An 18,657-nucleotide genomic window follows, 5' to 3' on the forward strand; every position below is an offset into this window, starting at 1 on the left:
GGGAGAACCAGTGTCTGTGATTCCTTAGCCATGTCACGTGACAAAGGCTGGCTCCGGCTCCTGCTTTCTTCGCGGGGCCCCCAGCTGGTCCCGGCCGTCGGCTCTCCGCGGCCTCTGTTCCCAGCCTGGCCAGCTGGAACTAGACGCGCCAAACGCCAAGTCCTGAGCCGGAGACTAAAGGTAACTGAGATCTCGGGTAACGTGCGTCTGTAAAAACACCCCCCTGCTGCCCATCGCCGCTCCCGGCGTGTCTGCGAGTCCCAGACCGGCTGGCTTTGCTGACATCCCCTTAGCGCTCACAGGGGCTGACCCCGTTCCAGGACAGCAAGTACACCCGGAAATGGAGCGCTAACCAAGTCCCCCAGCCGGAGAGGGAAAGGGAAAATAAGAAAAGGGGGCGATAAACTCCAAGAGAAGGGCTGCCCAGGGCTGGTACTGTATCATCGAGAAGGATTAATCTAAAAGGAGGCAGACTGAAAGGCTGCCCTCCCAGACACTGTCAGGGAAACCACCCAAAGTGTAGCCTGTTAGTCTGCTCTCTTGCAGGGTTTTGTTCAGGCTCTGTTAAAGGGCGGTTACACAAATGTCTTGGTTCATTTAGTGCTGTGGAAGATGCAGGGTCTGCAGGGTAGCAGAGGGACCAAGCAAGTGGTATCTGTGCAGAAGAGCCTGAGGGGACGTCAGCTTCAAAATGGACTGAAACCCTTTATAAAAATCTCCCCAGTTGCCCTGATCTGAACAACATCCATGTGTTACTGTGCCCCATCTCCCCGGGGAGCTGGGGGAAGTGAAACGACTGCAGGGGAGCTGGCGCAGGGAACTGTTAATGGAGATATCAGGAAAAGGATGAGGAAGCAGTAAATTGAGGAAGGCAGGAGGGAGACATTAACCCAGTGTTGCCAACTCTTGTGATAATTGATGTTTCTCTTAAAGCTCCAGCTTTGTGATTATGTGAGAATCTGTTATCATTTAAAACATGACTTCTAAAGGCTCAAAAATCAGAAGGCAAATAAATTTGTTTTTAAAAATTACATGATATTTGAACACTTGGGGTAGCAATGCTTTAATTAAGAGGGAGAGGCAGCTCTTCAGGACAGGTGAGTGGGAGCAGACAAGTGACAGGTGACTGCTTCTGCCCTGCAGCAGCCCAGCAAGGGAACCGCTACACACAGCAAATGTCTGTGCCTGTGGGGAAAGATTGTCACCTTCTATTTCCTGCCTTTGGGAAGGAGGGTCAGAGATGCCACATCTCCTTCTGCTTAGGGCTTCCTAGGGGGAGAGAACTGTGACATTGACCTGTCTGGTTACTCACACACAGAGTCACTGTCCCCTCCACACCCCAGGCTTGTTCTGTTTTCTGATGGGCCCTGGTCTCTGCCAGTAAGATCTCTGCAAGTCGCTTAATATTGTTCTCTTTCTAAATCCCCCAGTTTATGAAGAGCTGACTCTCCTACTGGGGACACAACACACGTCCTAGCACACATCTGACTTTAGCACAAGGTATTTCCCTTCCATGCAACTGAAATGTCCCCTGGTAAAGAGAGTCCTGATCTTGCCCATTTCTCCTCCCTTGAGCAGGATTTCCAATTATCAAACCGGAGATGATCTCCCGCATGGAACAGAAGGAAGAGCCGTTGATCCCCTCTCTCCAGGGCTATGAGGAAACAGCGATACCAAATGGCACAGGTGAGAATAGTCAGTGAGCGTAATGAAAATCTGGAATTCCCTCAGCCCTGTTGTGAGTTCCCATCACTTTGTCTTGTCTAACTCAGACCACTGTTGTAACCAGTCTTTGAGTCTTTGTACATGTGCCTCATGTGTGTAAGATCAGAATCTTTCACCAGTCCATTGTGGCTGCCCCTGCGCCCTGCATATCCTTGTGTCCTTCATCTGAGTTCATAAAGGGCAGAGTGGCCACAGCTGTTCCCAAATTCCCTCTTACTGCCCTTGGGAGCAAGATTGAACTCGATGGTGTCCGCCTTCTACCGTGCATCATTTTTTCTCTCTAACTCTTAATAATTGATTAGTTCTTTTTGTTAATTAAAAAAAGGTTTCTTTGTTATCTCTTTCTTTGTGTCTTTGTCACTACCACCTTGAATAGGGGATTCAAAGCCCTTGGGCTTTAAGCCTTGTCCATCTTGTAGTGAACTTATTCCCCTGGCTGATGGCCACTGCTGTTGCTTATTTTGTTTGTATGAGAACCGTGTGCCTGATAGGTGTTTGATCTGCTAGCCCTTCTCTTCAAGAACCTGTCAGTTGAGCGATACTCATATGAAGCTGTTTCTCCTGGAACAGTCAAGGAGCGGAACATCTCATTCAGAAGAATGCACCTCTGACACTAAAAAAGGACCTGCAGCCTTGAAATCATATCCAGCCAGTGCTCCTGTGAGTGGAGACCCAACACCTAAGACCAGTATCAATACTGGTCTTAGGTGTTGGGCCATCCCTGGATTCCTAATCCACACTTGGCACCACTGGGAGTGTCAAAGACCAACCCTGCCTCCTCCACACTATGGCAAGGCAGGTCAGAGCATCAGTCAAAAGACTTCCGGCACCTATCTGCCTCCCCGCAAAAGGAAAAATCTAACAGGCCTAAGAAGAGTCATATCCCTCTGCCTCCTCCCAGGAGCCAAACATTAAGCCATCTCCTACAGCAGGGACTAGTGAGGCACGAATGCCTGCATGCTCAGTACCAAGCAAAGTCAAATCAACCCTGGTGTCAGAGTCCAAAACAAGGCAGTCTTATTAGACACTGAAGCCCTTGGTACCAGAACAAGCAGTAGTGGTTGAGTCAATCACGGTGCCAGCAGACATCCTGTTGGCTGCAATCACCATATCACTGGTAGCTTCTGTCATCATCAAGATCACTACTTATAGCATATTCCTTCTCCTCTCTTGACCATGCTTTTTCTCCCTCCTCTAGCTAGAAACCATCCCCAGTTTCTTCTCCCTGTGCAACTGGGTTAGGTGATGGGTCACCTTCTCAACGTATGGCTTCTCATCCTAGGGCCCCATCTCACCCTTCACATTCTGCTTGGCCCTCACCTTGGCGTACTCAACCCTATCAGTTTTTTCCTTTTAATATTCCCTCTTGGCAACAATTTAGATATTGAAGCCCTCCCTCCAAAGCAGGGTGGATTTGATTTAAATCACTAGTCAGGAAGACACAATTTAATCATGGATTTCTACATAAAAGTGCATTCTTGTTGGTTGTTATTACCTTAATACATATTCTTCACAACCCAGAGTTAGATGTAGGTTTCATTTTTAGAAGGTACACACTATACATTTTAAAGTGATTTATTTTGAAAACTTTTCAGATTAGTTTTACAGCTATATCAGAAAATGAATGATTGTTTGGTGGTTTCATTTACCAAAGGTAATTGAAGCAGATAGTTCATCTCCCAATGACTTCATAAATATCTCCAGTTCAACAGGTTAATCATTAATATTTGGAGGCGTTTCTTGCCATGCTGTGTTAGGAGGAGAACGTCACCAGACAGACATTTAAATTGTTTTATTTAACTAAAATAACAACATTAATGTATTCTGGACTAGCTCAGTGGTTTGAGCATTGGCCTGTTAAACCCAGGGTGGTTGTGAGTTCAATACTTGAAGGGGCCACTTAGGGATCTGGGGCAAAAATCAGTACTTGGTCCTGCTAGTGAAGGCAGGGGGCTGGACTTTCAAGGTCCCTTACACCTATCTCCTAGAACTGGATCTCCTATTATTATTATAACATATAATATTTTAACAAAACAAGCATATGAATTTTTTAATTTAGCTAAACATTCAAGTTTTTTTAAATCAGGTTTGTTTTTGTTAAAATTGTTTTAAACTAAAATAGTTTAAATGAAATATTTAAAAAAAAAAAACCACAAACATTAAATCGACTGTTAGCCAGGTCAACATGAGAAACTTAAAATAATGGCTTCTGCAGCTAAAACAGTTGTCTTCACCTTCATTTTCCTGTTTGTTTTAATCTGGAAAAGAAAAACAAGCTTTTGTGCTTTTTCAGGTCCCACATGATTTCTCAGTTTGGAATGAATTAGTCCAAAGGAAGAAAATGTTCTTTCTACAGCGGCAGAAGAATCTACTGGTATTAAAAGTGAGATCGTCACTTCAACAGTCTCTGAATCCAAGTGATTAAGTGACTTCCACCAGTTCACTGGTGTGATTTTCTTTAAAACATCATCAGCAAACATATATTTCTTGAAAGTTTCACCCTTAGCTCTGAAGTTTATTATAGTTGGCATTATGGAGGGATGATTGCTAGATGTCCATGTCATAGCCAACTCCTCTTCTTCAGCAGTTCGGGTTTGACCCTGATACCGAGTATTGAGAATATTTGCAAGAAAATGAGCTGGAGATAATGCTTGTTCCATTTGTTTTTTTAATGCGTGTAATTTAACTCTGTCATTGAATATTTCTCTTTTAAGATCTCACTCAGTTCCTTCCAAATTTCAACAGCATCAGCAATAAAACAGCTATTTCCCTGCATTTGTTGAAGGCTACAGAAATAGGCTTCAGGGTATTCAGCATGTGTTCAACATTTCTCTTAAGCCCAATGTTGAGAACTTTGGCTGTGACAGTGCCATCTATTTTTTTCACGATTTTTTCACAAACTGTCATCAGATTAGGCCAGTTCTTGATATAGTGCTCAAAACAATCCACTACTGAGTTTCATCACACGTCTTGTGGGAGAGTTAGCTTGGTTTCTCCCACTTTTTTTCAGAGCAGCTGCTGCAAAATGGTTGTTATGGAAGTATTTTGCAATTTCAACAACATTAGCCTTTATTTCTGGAACACTGAAGTCTTTGGCTAGGAGGTGCATCAAATGAGCACTGCAACTGTATGTTGTTAGCTTGGGACTCTCTTCTAAATTTCTTCTCATCTTGGATACATTTGCAGCATTGTCTGTGACCAATTTGCGTACTAGACATTTTTTTTCACAGTTTGTTATAGCTTATACTGCTACTTCTTGTAAGTATTCTGCTGTGCGTGCATTTCCTGATATATCAATTGTTTCTGTAAGGAAGACATTCCCTTCTTCAGTTGTCACACAAGCACATACAACAGGATCATTGTGGACATTGCTCCACCCATCAAGACTCAGGTTAACAATTTTACCCTCTAGACTTTTTGCACACTGCTCAATTTCTCTTTCATACGTTTTATCCAACAATTTGCCTGCGACATCTGCTCTGTTGGGTGGACTGTATCCTGGTCTTAGTGACTGAACCATGTTAATGAAGTGTGGGTTCTCAATCATATGGAAAGGAGAGTTCATTGCATAAACAAACCGGGCAATTTTTTCATCAATCCCTTTTTTGTAATCTGCTGGTTCTTATCACAAACTTATCTCTGGTTGTTTCTGGATGATGGAGATATTTTTTCTTTTTGCTACAGGTGATATACTGTGGCTATGTGACATAAATGATGTGACTGAAACACTATCATTGGCAGATAACTCTGAAACTGTAGAAAATGATTATCTTGAAGGTGGATAGTCTTCCGAATCCTGTATGTTGAGGATGGATTCTCCTAAACAAAATAAGTTAATGCAGTTATTTAATTATTATTACCATACTGCTCATTTTACTCATTGCATTCACTGACACTCAGATCTCCTTTAAAGGTGAAATTGTAAAAGGAAGATCTGCCTATTTCAGCTATTTATTTTTTATCACAACTGCATCTAAAATGATAGTACCATAGAGTAACAACTATATTTTTTGTTCAAACATGAGAATTCAAGAATAGTCGAGAAGGAAGACAGGCAGTCCTTAAGAATGAAGTATGAAATAACGTTTACCAACCTGAAGATCCTTCATGTTCAGACATGTTCCTTTCATCATTTTCAACCCAGCTTCCTCCTGAGAAGGAATGGTTCTCATGATGTTGTTTCATTCGGGCAATCAGGCCTTGCATTTTTTTGTTGCACTGTTTGCATTTTGCACACATGCCTGTCTTACCCACAGGTAGAGGAACTTCATTAAAATATTCCCAAATTGGGTCTCTTTTATGGCCTGCTGCTATTAGACGTTTTCCCTTCTAGTGAGAGAATGTTATGGTAGATCTCAAATCAATGAAGGCTACACTCAGAAAGAGCTCAAGACTTCTGGAATATGCTGCTCAAACAGTTTCATTTTTGGTTCTACTGCCTGTCCCTCCCGTCTCACGTTTATCTCCAGACTTCTTCTTGTCCAGATCTGTTCTGCCCCCAACAATCTTCTATTCATTTAACTTTTTGAAACTTTGCACTTTTAGAGAGAGGTGTGGGAATGAGTCTGTGTACACAGATTTGCAGAGGGACAGTAGGGTTGAGGTCTGTTATTTCTCACCTCTATGTATTATTTATTGATTTATATAAAAACATTTTGGTGTTAACAAGCATGTTATCTCTGGAGACACAAATCCACAGTTTGAGAACTGCAAAACTAAGCATCTCTGATGGTATCTTCTAGACGGAGCACTGAGTTCCATTGTGTAGATACAGTACAGACCTGTTTACGCGCGAATCTGCTTAACGTGTGGTAGCGCCATGCCTACCAGTGCTACCTATTTAACATGCAAGACTCGTTAACACGCGGTACAGGAACTTGCTATGTAGCGCTACAGATTTGCTCACTAACTCACTGACCTAGAAATTGACAGGAAGTGCAGAGCGGAAACGTGTTATACGTCTTTACCACCGACGGGCGGGGGAGGAGAAAGGGGCAGCAATGTTAAAAGCGCTGCCGCAGCAGCACTTTAAGGATGGTCCTTTGCTGCAGCAGCGCTTTAAGGATCCTCAAAGTGCTGCCGCGGCAAAGGACCATCCTTAAAGTGCTGCCGCGGCAGAGCTTTAACGTTGCTGCCCCTACCCCACCCTGCCGTCAGTAGCCCTGCCGGTAGAGACCCTACCAGCAGGGCTGCCGATGGGAGGGGCAAAAAGGGCAGAGACATTAAGCACTTTAAGAATGGTCCTTTGCCACAGCAGCGCTGGGCTGCTGACAGCGGGGGTGGGGGGGCACGCAGCAACATTGAAGTCCTGCCGTGGCAAAGGACCCTGCAGCGCTTTACGGTCTCTACCCCTTTTGCCCCCCCATTGGCCGCTGACGGGAATGGGCAAAGGGAGCAGCTGCCCCAGGGCCGGCGATTTAAAAGGGCCCAAGGCTCTGGACGCCGCTACAACAGCAGCGGCATCTGGAGCCCCGGGCCTTTTAAATCACCATGGGAATCCCAGGCGGCCTGGAAGGGCTGGCTGGGGGGTGCTGACCCTAGCCCCGCCCCTTCCACCCGAGGCCCCTCCCCTTCCGGGGGCCAGACCTGCCCCCACCCTTTACCGGAAAGTGTCCTGAGTTACTTTCACCCCTGTGTAGTAGTAATAATGGTTTTTGTTAGATTACACATTTGAATTCATATTCTTGCAAAGCGCAGTTAGCAGATAGGCCTGCAGTATTTGGGACGTTGTGAATATGTATGTAATCCTAGATAATTATACATGTGTGTGTGTATATAGATATCTTAAGATATTTCAGCATGGCCCTCTTAACCCGCAATCCATTAACACGCGGTCGTGACAGCTTGACTCCCGACATCTGCGCGTAAACAGGTCTGTACTGTAGAAAGATTAACTTAAATAAATCTATATAGAAGCCCCTGGAACCCCATAAGATTAGGTCCCTAATCCATGAACTACTGGAACTCATTTACAAAACTTTTCTCAAACATTACATGACTATATTGTCTCATACTATAGAATTAGAATTTATAATCCCTGTTCCATGATGATATCTTTGAGCTATAATGTATCTTAATTAAAACTCTCTTTAGATAGGATTTTTCCCCAAAAAACATTTTTTCAAAAAATCTGTTCATTTTTATCCACCCTGCTCCAAAACTTGCCCCTCTCATTCATCTATGCAACAGTGAAGATCGTGCTCCCCTGCTGCTTCCATTTTGACTCCCCACACTGCGATGTGCCTACCTACACCTTCTTCAGTTGCTAGGGAACAGATAGAAGAATACATGGATAAGGAAGACCATGATCAGCAGCCTCTAGATCCAGCCTCTACAGTGGACCTCTCATCTTCCTCTCCTGAGGCAGCAGCATCTTTAGCACGATTACTGGCCTCAGATGTCTTTAAAGCTTTTCAGGATCTGCTAGTCAGAATCACTGAGACACTGGAGATTGAGACTTCAGTGGTTCAACAGGAAGGCCCACAAATTATTTGATACCCTCTGTCTAGAAATGCCCATTAACAAAGGCATATTAAAACCAGCCGAAGACCTCTGGCAAACCCCAGCTAGCCAACCCAAACTGATGAATATGCAGCACCAGCTAGATTGAGTTAAATAACTGGAAGAGATGTCAGGAGTCATCCAGTCCAACCCCTTGCTCACAGCAGGACCAACCCCCAGCTAAATCATCCCAGCCAGGGCTTTTCAAAGTCATTTAAATCTCTGATTTAAATCATGTGTTAAATAAGCAAGCAGGAAACCTTGATTTAAATAGTTAATTTTAATTTTGTTTGCATTTGTACTTTTTAGTTGCTTTCCTAAGGAAATGTTAAATCTTGTGGTTGGTATAACTATTAAAAACATAGTGCTTTTCAACCAAATACAGCCTTTACACTAAATTTGGTACTTTTTACTAACCAGGAGTATACCCTATATATAGATATTTATTTAAACAAAAAATAAAATGTAGCCATGGTAGGATAAGTGACTGGAGGGAGCCACCTGGCGTGCTTGTCTGCCCAAGACCATAAACATGCACTCAGAGTGGCTAGTGGCAGCCCATCCTGCTGCTTGCACTGCTGGGGCTGTATTCTGTTTTTAGTATGCTAACTTAGATGAGAACTGGTATGAATATGGCTCCACAAGCTGGGAATCACACCCCCAGGCTCGAAGTGTAGACATAACCTGTCACATGTAACAAGTGCAGGTATCGTATGTTCATATGTAAATAAGATTTTCAAGATGAGTCCTTGTTCTAAGGTTTCCTTTCTCTCCTGTGACTCATCTCTGGATTCTCATTTTATTGACTAGGTGATGGGATTGTGAGTGAGAATGAGGAGGAGAATCTGCACCAGGAAGGTCTTGAGTCAATGGAACCACAAGGCAAGTTATCACAAATACCCCAAAGGAATATTTCCCAGAGACCTGAGCAGGGCAAAGCCTGTGAGGGTCAACGCAGATTGGAAAGGCATCTGCGAACTCCTCCAGGGAAGAGACAAAGTAAATCAACTGCATGTGAAAGAGCTTTCAGGAAACTGCCAGACATTGTCCAACAGGGAAATTCTATGAGGAGGAAATCAGTAATGTGTGATGACTGTGGGAAAAGCTTCAGGGTGAGCTCAAACCTCAGACAGCATCAGAGAATCCACACTGGAGAGAAACCCTTTGGATGTGCCGAGTGTGGGGAAAATTTCCGGCAACGCTCGCACCTTATTCAGCATCAGAGAATCCACACAGGGGAGAGACCCTATGAATGTGCTGAATGTGGGAAAAGCTTCAGTATGAGCTCAAAACTCATTCGCCATCAGATAATCCACACAGGAGAAAAACCCTATAAATGTGCCGAGTGTGGCAAGAGCTTTAGTGGGAACTGGCAGCTAATCCAGCATCAGAGAATCCACACAGGAGAGAGACCCTACGAATGTGGTGACTGTGGGAAGACTTTCAGTGTGAGCTCAGCCCTTACTCGTCATCAGCGAACCCACACTGGAGAGAAACCTTATGAATGTGCCGAGTGCAGGAAAACTTTCAGTCAGAGCTCAGAGCTTATGAAACATCAGAGAGTCCACACAGGCGAGAGGCCCTATGAGTGTGCTGAGTGTGGGAAGAGCTTCACTGTGAGCTCTGCCCTCATTCAGCATCGGAGATTCCACATGGGGGAAAGACCTTATGAATGTGCCGAATGTGGGAAAAGCTTCACAGTGAGCTCACACCTCATTCAGCACCGGCGATTCCACACAGGGGAAAGGCCCTACGAATGTGCTGACTGTGGGAAAAGCTTCCTTTGGAGATCAGCCCTTCTTCGACATCAGAGAATCCACACAGGAGAGAGACCCTATGAATGCACCGAGTGTGGGGAAAGCTTCCGTCAGAGCGCGCATCTTATCCAGCATCGCCGAATCCACACTGGGGAGAAACCCTATGGATGTGCCAACTGTGGGAAAGGCTTCACTGTGAGCTCTGCCCTTATTCGACATCAGAGAATCCACATCGGGGGGGAGCCCTAAGAGTGGTCTGAAAGCGGAGAAAGTTTCGTATCTGATATCCTTCCAGGGTCTCCCAGTTGTGTTTCCACTTTGGGATCACAGGGTTCTTCCCTGTTCATAGTGAATGAAAAATGCCTTGCTGAGGATGGAGTGTCGGTGGTCGAGTTAGAAAAAGAGGCAGTGTTGGTGCTCGAAGAAGAGTCATGTAAGGCCCTGGGGTGTTGAGAGGAATGCATGGTGGGAGCCAAAGGAAGGGACCAGGAGGTGTTGGGGGGTGGGTTATTTGGGTGATGGAAGAGGAGTAGGTAGTGTAATTAAGGGGAAATCATTTTAGTCATTTTTAATAAATATATTTAAGAGGAATGAAAAAATGAGCACAGGGAGAGCCTCAGAGAACTTATAGTTGGAAATAAATGGAGCATCTTCTAGCAGATAGAGGAGGTGGAAAGTCAGCACTCTTGGGTTCTATTCCCAATTCTGTCACAGACTTGGTTGGTAACTCTGGGCAGCTCACTTCACCTCACTGTGCCTTCGTTCCCTCCATCTGTAAAACAGAGACAATAACTCTTACAGGAGGATTTTACTATTAATGACTTTATTAAAGTAGTGCCCAGAGGCCTCATCAGGAATTGGGGCTGTATTATACTAGGTGGTGCACAACAAGGTTTGCACGATTCCTGCCCCGAAGAGTTTACAATGTAAGAAACCAGCTTCCTTCTCTGGGATTCTGTAGCCCTTGTTACTGACAAGAATTTTTCTTGACGTTATGAGCTTTGAGGATTCTTTTTGTGAGTGCAGGGAGTATGGTTGTGTGTTTTCTGTTTGTGTGTGTGAGTGTCTGAAATATGGTTTTCAAAGGTATGAGTTTAATTCTAGTTTAAAAAAACATGATCTTTATTTTTTTTTAAAGTTCCAATAAAAAGTTGTTTAAAATGATCTGTCTCTCCTCCAGTTTCCTGGAAACTTTCTCACTGTCAAGTAGTATGTCAAAAAGATCCACAGCTCCACTCAGTGGAAATCACTTATTTCTGTGTCCAGCCCATTCATGAATGCTTGTGATCAAGAATCAGGGGTACATGTGAGCTCAAGAGATTATTCAGGCTCTGACTGCATTAAAGAAATTTCATCAGTGTAATTAATGTAGTTACACCAGTGCCACCACTGGATATAGACATGTTGCACAGCATAATATGGGCTGTCATCAGGGCAGTTCAATCCAGTACCAACTATGTAGTGACAACAGGGCAAATTTCCTTAAAGTAGATAAAGCCTTCCAGCTGGGATGGCTCCTTCCTGAGAAGCTGTTCTCACAGGGAGAACCTGACAGTGTCTTCAGCACCGATCTTCTGTTTGTGGTTTCCACTTATATTTAAGAGTTCAGCAAACTTTTCTTTAAATAAGAGCTCCTTTAAGACATTCTGGCCAGACTCCACCCCAGGCTTGTGGTTTCCATTGGATGCCTAGCTCCTGCCCCAATTTTCTGGTACTTTTTAGAATACCCTAGTTTCCTGCTGTGTCAAGAGTTCTACATCCTCTTTCCTTGATACTCAGCTAGCCCATTTTCTATCTCAAAGACCCCCTTGGAGGTTCTGGCACTATAGATGGAGCTTAAAGTTGCGTCTCAACAGCTGGGCTCTGATTACATTCACCCACTTGTCTTTGTACAGGTTGGCAAACAACTGAGATTATTGGAGAAAAAGTCTTGACACTTGTGTTCAAATCATTAGACAAATCATTTTAGTTTTTTTTTTATTTATTTTTTTTTATACTAGCCTCATCCACTTAATCCGAACAGGAGCAAATGGCATTGCCACCTTCTTCTACCCCAAAAAATGCATTCATCCCCTCCCATCTGGCATCCCTCCCAGGAATGGCAAAACAAAAAACCAAAACCTGAAACCAATCAATCTAAAATGTGTTAATTAAAAAAAAAACCACTCTAAGCTTATTTTCATTCTGAAAAGGAGTAGTGACAGACTCCATAAAGGCCATTAGGGACTAATGCTATTGATTTCACATAGAAGGTGCTTAGATACTAGCATCATAGAATCATAGAATTCAAGATCAGAAGGGACCATTATGATCATCTAGTCTGACCTCCTGCAAGATGCAGGCACTCTCCAGCCAAACCTCTGGAAAGGTTATATCATACCATTGACCCATTGTACTATTTACCAGTGTGGCATATCCTATCATACCATCCTCCATAAACTTATCTAGCTTAATCTTAAAGTCATTTCTCCTTCCTGGTATTTATCCCTCTGATATATTTAAAGAGTGTAATCATATCTCCTCTTATCCTTCCTCGGATCATTCTAGTGGCCCTTCTTTGTACCCGTTCTAGTTTGAATTCATCCTTCTTAAACATGGAGAGACCAAAACTGACACAATACTCTAAATGAGGTCTTATAATGGGACTAGCACCTCCTTATCCCTATAGAAATAATAACTAAAGTTCTTGTTAGACATCCCTAAATGCATAACCTTACACTTCACACTATGAATTTCATCCTGTTACTAATACTCCAGTTTACAAGGTCATCTAAATCTCCCTGGAGAATATCCGATCCTCTTTCAGCCCACTCCTACTTGGTTCCCAGGTCAGCAAGAAATAGATTGAATCCTCCAACCGGACAGTTCCCCTTCAATACTACCCTCTGCAGTCTCCCCTTAACCAGCTCCTTATCCACCTCTGGATTTTCATTTGATCCCCATCTTTTCCAATTTAACCAGTAATTCTTCATGCTACTGAAATCCAGATATATTAGATCCAAAAATCTGTTACTTTCTCAAAGAAGGAGATCAAGTTGGTTTAATCCATGCTGTAATCTATCCCAGTAGCCATCGGCCTCATGCTCGAACCACTCTCTCTTTTAGATTTTTCCATGACTTTGCATACTACAGATGTTAGACTAACAGGCCTATAATTCCCGGGTCACTTTTTCCCTTCTTGAATATAGGAACTACATTAGCTAATCTCCAGTCAGTTAATATTCTAGGATGAAGATTATCCATTTACTTCCGTTAAGCTGTTCAAGTTTGGCTTCTACCTCAGATACCGTAATGTCTACCCCCATATCTTCATTCCCATCGCCTCTATCACTATTCCTTAGCCCTTCATTAGCCTCATTAAAGACCGAGGCAAAGTATTCGTTCAGATATTGTGCCATTCCAAGATTATGATACATGCCTCTGACAACTCCTGCAACTTCAACCTGAAGTAACATCTGCCCTTAGATCCCTAAATATGTTAGCCCAGTCCACTCCCCTAACTAGTCGCCTTTATAAAAAAAAATTAGCCTTTGAAATCATACACCCTAGTCTCAGATGCACTATTGATTATCCTCCCATTTATTTGGAAACGAATTAGCTCATGATCACTCACCAAAATCAAATCTAAAATGGCATGGTTCAGCAACCACTTGATGAAGGAATTCATTAGCTATCACGTCTAGGAAAAGCTGAGCCCTATTATTATTACTAGCATTTGTTTCCCAATCTATATCCGGGAAGTTAAAGTCCCCCATGATCAAGCAGTTCCTATTAGTGTTTACCTCCTTAAAAACATTAAAGAGCTCTCTATCCATCTCTAAGCTAGATCAATCACTATCCCCGGTGAGGCTCTGGTAGTTTTCTTCCCCAATGTGACCATTGCCCAAACAGACTCTGTATTGTCCATTGCAGTGCTAGTTATCTCATTACATTTCACCTCATTATTGATATACAGTGCTACTCCCCCACCTTTACCTTTGCATCGGTCTTTCCTAAACAGCACATACCCTTCCATACCTGTACTCCAGTCATGTCTACCGTTCCACCATGTTTCTGTTATTCCTACGATATCCGGTTTCAATTCCCAGACCAGGAGCTCCAGTTCCTCCATTTTGTTACCTAAGCTTCTTGCATTGGTGAACAAACATCCTAATTTTTCCTGTTGGGCTCCTCTCACTCTTTCACCCCAACTCGTAGGGACACAGTTCCAGTATGACTTGTAGATCTAGTATCTGTCCCCCTCTTCCTTACACAACACGCCCCCTCTGGCTATATCTGTTGTTATCTTGTTGTCCTCACTCCCAATGTGAAAATTTGACCTCTCCCAACCGTCTCCCCAGTGTCTAGTTTACAGCTCTTTTAATCAGATGAGCCAGCCTCCCTACTAGAAGTCTACTTCCTTCCCTACTTAGGTGGAGCCCATCCCTTGAGAACTGTTGTCTGTCCCCAAAAGCCTCCCAGTGCCCATACATCCCAAAGCCCTCCCTCAGCCAACTATGGACAGGTAGAATCCCACTGAAGATCACCTGAGCCTCAATTTCTGGCATAGTCTCCCTTGATCCTCTCTATGAAGGATGATCAAAGGGTTCTTACCCGCTCCTCTGAGGATCCTTTTCAACCTCAGGTCCACATCCCGTATTTTAGCACCCGGTAGACAGCACACCCTTCTGTTCTCCGGATCGGCCCTGGTCACAGGCCTGTCCAACGTCCCCAATCACATAGACCAGCCTTCGCCTGGGGACAGCACGTCCTCTAACCTATCCCCTGTTCCCCTGGTTGCAAGCTCCTTCCATTCCTATCATCCCTTGTGGTTCCCCTTAAGCCATCCTGTATCCTCCTGGGCCCAAACTTGGTCCTACTTCCATCGACTTTTCTTTGGCCTCCCACCGTCAGCTACCACTTGCTGTACCCCTTCCTCATTCTCCAAACCTTCAAACCTGTTCCTTAGCTCGATTTCCCCCTCACTGGCTCTCCTTTTCCTTGGCCTGCTTCTCATGGTCACATGCTTCCACCGCCCATCTTCCTCCTCTGCTGCTCCCCCTTACATTGCCTCAGCCCCTGCTCCCCTGTGCTTCAGTTACTGATTGCCATTGCTCCATCAGCCTCTCAAACCCCCTTCTATTCTCTATCAGGGTTTCCACCTGCAGCTCTAGGCCCTGGATCTTTTCCTCCAGCAGCTCTATTAGGCGACACTTCGTGCATATATAGTACTGTTCTGGGTCCCCTGCTAGGACCAGGTACATACCACAGCTGCTGCATGCTCTCATCCTCGGTGTGTCCTCTGCTGCCTGGCTCATGGCTGCTGGCTGCTGCTGTCTCTGCCTCGCCTTCCACCTCCCCTGCCAACTCCCACGCTAACTCCCTGTTGGCAGCCCTGTTTGCTGCCTCCTGTGCCGCTGCCTGGCTGGGCCCTGGCTCCTCCCCTACTCAGGGCTCAGCCAATCCTGGCTCAGCTGCCCCTTCAGCAGCCTGCCTCCGGGCCTCTACAGCGAGATACAAACACTGCTCCTCCAATGGGAACTCCCACGCTTCCTGTTGGCAGCCCTGTTTGCTGCCTCCTGTGCTGTGCCGCTGCCTGGCTGGGCGCCTGGCTCCTCCCCTACTCAGGGCTCAGCCAATCCTGGCTCAGCTGCCCCTTCAGCAGCCTGATACACACACTGCTCCTCCAATGGGAACTCCTGTTGGCAGCCCTGTTTGCTGCCTCCTGTGCCGCTGCTCAAGCTGTGCCACTGCCTGGCTGGGCGGCCGCTTTTATAGGCCCCTCCTAGCCTGGCTCCTCCCCCTACTCAGGGCTCAGCCAATCCTGGCTCAGCTGCCCCTTCAGCAGCCTGCCCCTCCGGGCCTCTACAGCGAGATACACACACTGCTCCTCCAATGGGAACTCCCACGCTAACTCCCCTGTTGGCAGCCCTGTTTGCTGCCTCCTGTGCCGCTGCTCGCAGCATGATGGGAGGCAGTATAAACCCTTAAGGAGGTGTCTAAATGGGATGGGGGTTAGTCCTCAATAACTCAAGTTAGTCCAGCATGAAAATGTCTGCATATACATAATGCAATTCATCACAGCGCATGAATGCCACATTTATCAGAAGCTCTGGAATTCTCTTTCAAAGTGTATTGTTTGATGCAAATCGAGTTAGTTAGGTCCATTGTTTGTCTACATGCAATGCTGCGATGCACTGTATTGGCAGTCCTCCAACTTCTATCCCATACTGCTTTGCAGGTGTCCAGTACTGACCTGTCTGTTTACCTGTGTGCCCTCCACTGCTCTGGGGTCAAGTTGACCAGATGTCCCTTCCTGCATTTGAAAACTGGCACAGACCCAGAAGTTTCCCATTTGCTCCTGGATTGAGTATAGCAGCACTGCTGCAGTGCTATTCCAGAAACCTTGCAACATGCCTTGTGGAGTGCTGAGACCCTAGATCTCCTAGCCATCTGGGGAGAAGTGTTGGTGCAGCAATCTCATGTGGCAAGTCACTGGAATAAAGATCTTTTGTGGCTGTGGCTAAGAAGATGTTTGCAAAGGGTTACAACTGGATGCCTACCAATGCTGAGCAAACAGCTCGGGTATTTACACTAAAACCAAGGTTAGACATTCTATACCTTGGGGGAGCATCCTGGAACTCCTATAGTCCTCATTTTTATATAAGCATGATCTTACCTTACAAGGCATGCTTTATATGTATCAGGGGAAAGGTTATGATCTGCTGAAAGTCATTTCTCTATCCATATATGTATATCATTAATGCATATGAAGTTATGAGAATTATGTTGTATTGTGGTCACTAATACTTGCTGTATGTTGGGGAATCAGCCAGACACTAGTTCCCCAGAGGCAACAGCAAGGAAAGTAGCCAACATGTGAGTGCGCTGTCAATCAACCCATCAACAACCATTGTCCAGCAAGGGAGCTACAATGCAATGACTCACCTGCATGAGGCCACACCAGGGGAATTGCTCAATCATGCCAGGAGACTCAGCAATGCACCCAGACAAGCCTGGACTTGTGTTTTCCAAGCACATGGACTGAGGGTATAAAACAAACACAGTGGCCACATGTTTGCAAGCCCATGCCACGGAGGGCACATACTCATCTACCTATTTTTCTTTCCCTTCCTGCCCCTGTCTGCCCAGTGAACCACCTCCTACCCCACTCCCCAACCCTGTTTGTTTGCTCAAAATGGCAGCCAGCAGCATAGTGCAGCCACAACCTCTACCCCACCTCCCCTCCTCTCCCACAGCATAGTTTAATAATGAAAATGTGATAATGAAAAAATCTGGGAAATTCAACTGTTTGAGACAGTGGTTACAGGAAAAGAAGTTCATTTAGTATTCTCAGTTTACGTGAAGTAGACGTGGGCGTTGCATAGTCATACAGGCACTAAGACTACAGCTCCCTTAGCGATAGCAACACTCTTAATGGCTTTTCACAGACGTGCAAAAAGAAAGACTGGAAACAGTGAATGTTTCAGTCAATAAGTGCAAAACCCTCTCCATTTTTCTCTGCACTTTCATCATGTCTGCAGGGGAGATAAAGCAAAATCTGAGACTGAGAAATTGCTGGTTATGAGGGATAGCTGCATGAACATTCTTCCCAGTATAACTCTCAATTTCCTTCCACTCCTGCAGCACTTCTGGATGGGGGGTGGGGGTGGACTGTAATGGGGTGTACTGACAGGAGGAAGGAGAGTCTCTCCTGTTTACAAGCAAGCAGCTTGCTCACAACCCATTATGATATGGGGCACTGCAGGTTGGTACACTCCCACTGCAGCTCTGGAGCTAATTCAACACATATTTCAAAAAAGATCACCTTTGTCATCCTGAAATTATCTCGTCGCTGTTTGTCATCCTAGGTCTGCAGAGCAATCCTTTCCCACCAATCAATGCTGTTTTCCCAAGCCCAGAAACAGCACTGTACCATGTGAAACTGCCCCAGGAACTGCTCTTATAGTAGCAGTTGCTTGGTATTACCCCCTTCTTCATCATCCTTGTCCTACTTCCCACCACTGAAGCTGTTGCTGCTGGAGGATCTGCTGCTGCTACCACATCATCTGCTTGGTGGTGTGGTGGGTGAAGTCCAAAACTTAAGCCACCTGACTTTGAGAGCTGAAATACACCCCAAGCAGCCTCTGTGTATTTTTGGTTGCCAGCATAGTGGTGTGAAACATTGTTGGGTCCATGCTGGCAATTAGAAAATGGTGCTAGCATGCCCAGAAAGAGGAAGCATGGGACAGAGAGTGTGGAATCATGGGATTTTTAAAATTTGACCCTAAATCCCATAATGCCACTGGCTTCTGCCTTGCTTCCTCTATATGCATCCCACAATGTGCAGTGAGAAAAATCCCAGTATGCACACAGCTCAGCAGCAAAGCAAAGGATCAGGGGATATCCTCTAAGAGACTCATGCCACATACTTAGTATGCAGCAGATCCCCACCGTGTGCACACCGTAATGTGAACTGAACTGGGTACACCTGTTCTGTAGGCAAGCTATTTGTGTTACTTGCTTATTGTGTGTTACATAAAGTTTGTCAAATAGCTGCAGATTAAATCCCCTGTGTAGGCAAACCCTAAAATAGAAACAGAACTGGGAAATGGGAAATTTCTCTGAGATCTCTTTGGCAGAAAGAAAGGGTTGGGAGCAGTGGTGATATAAGAACAGCCATATTGGGTCTTCC

At 45.0% G+C, this 18,657-nt stretch overlaps 1 protein-coding gene across 2 annotated transcripts; it reads left to right on the forward strand.

Moving 5' to 3' along the window:
* LOC120373561 (zinc finger protein 501-like) lies at positions 1-11,147 on the forward strand. Of its 2 annotated transcripts, XM_039492182.1 has the most exons (4): positions 1-180; positions 1,431-1,500; positions 1,579-1,686; positions 9,037-11,147. In XM_039492182.1, exons 3-4 carry the CDS (start codon positions 1,602-1,604, stop codon positions 10,230-10,232), a joined length of 1,281 nt encoding a protein of 426 aa, XP_039348116.1. In that variant the 5' UTR covers positions 1-180; positions 1,431-1,500; positions 1,579-1,601; the 3' UTR covers positions 10,233-11,147. The 2 variants fall into 2 exon arrangements, with proteins under 2 accessions (XP_039348116.1, XP_039348115.1); XM_039492181.1 differs by lacking the exon at positions 1,431-1,500.
* The last annotated feature ends 7,510 nt before the right edge of the window (positions 11,148-18,657 follow it).

This window comes from Mauremys reevesii, linkage group 10, assembly GCF_016161935.1.
Source record: "Mauremys reevesii isolate NIE-2019 linkage group 10, ASM1616193v1, whole genome shotgun sequence".
In the NCBI taxonomy this organism is placed as follows: domain Eukaryota; kingdom Metazoa; phylum Chordata; order Testudines; family Geoemydidae; genus Mauremys; species Mauremys reevesii.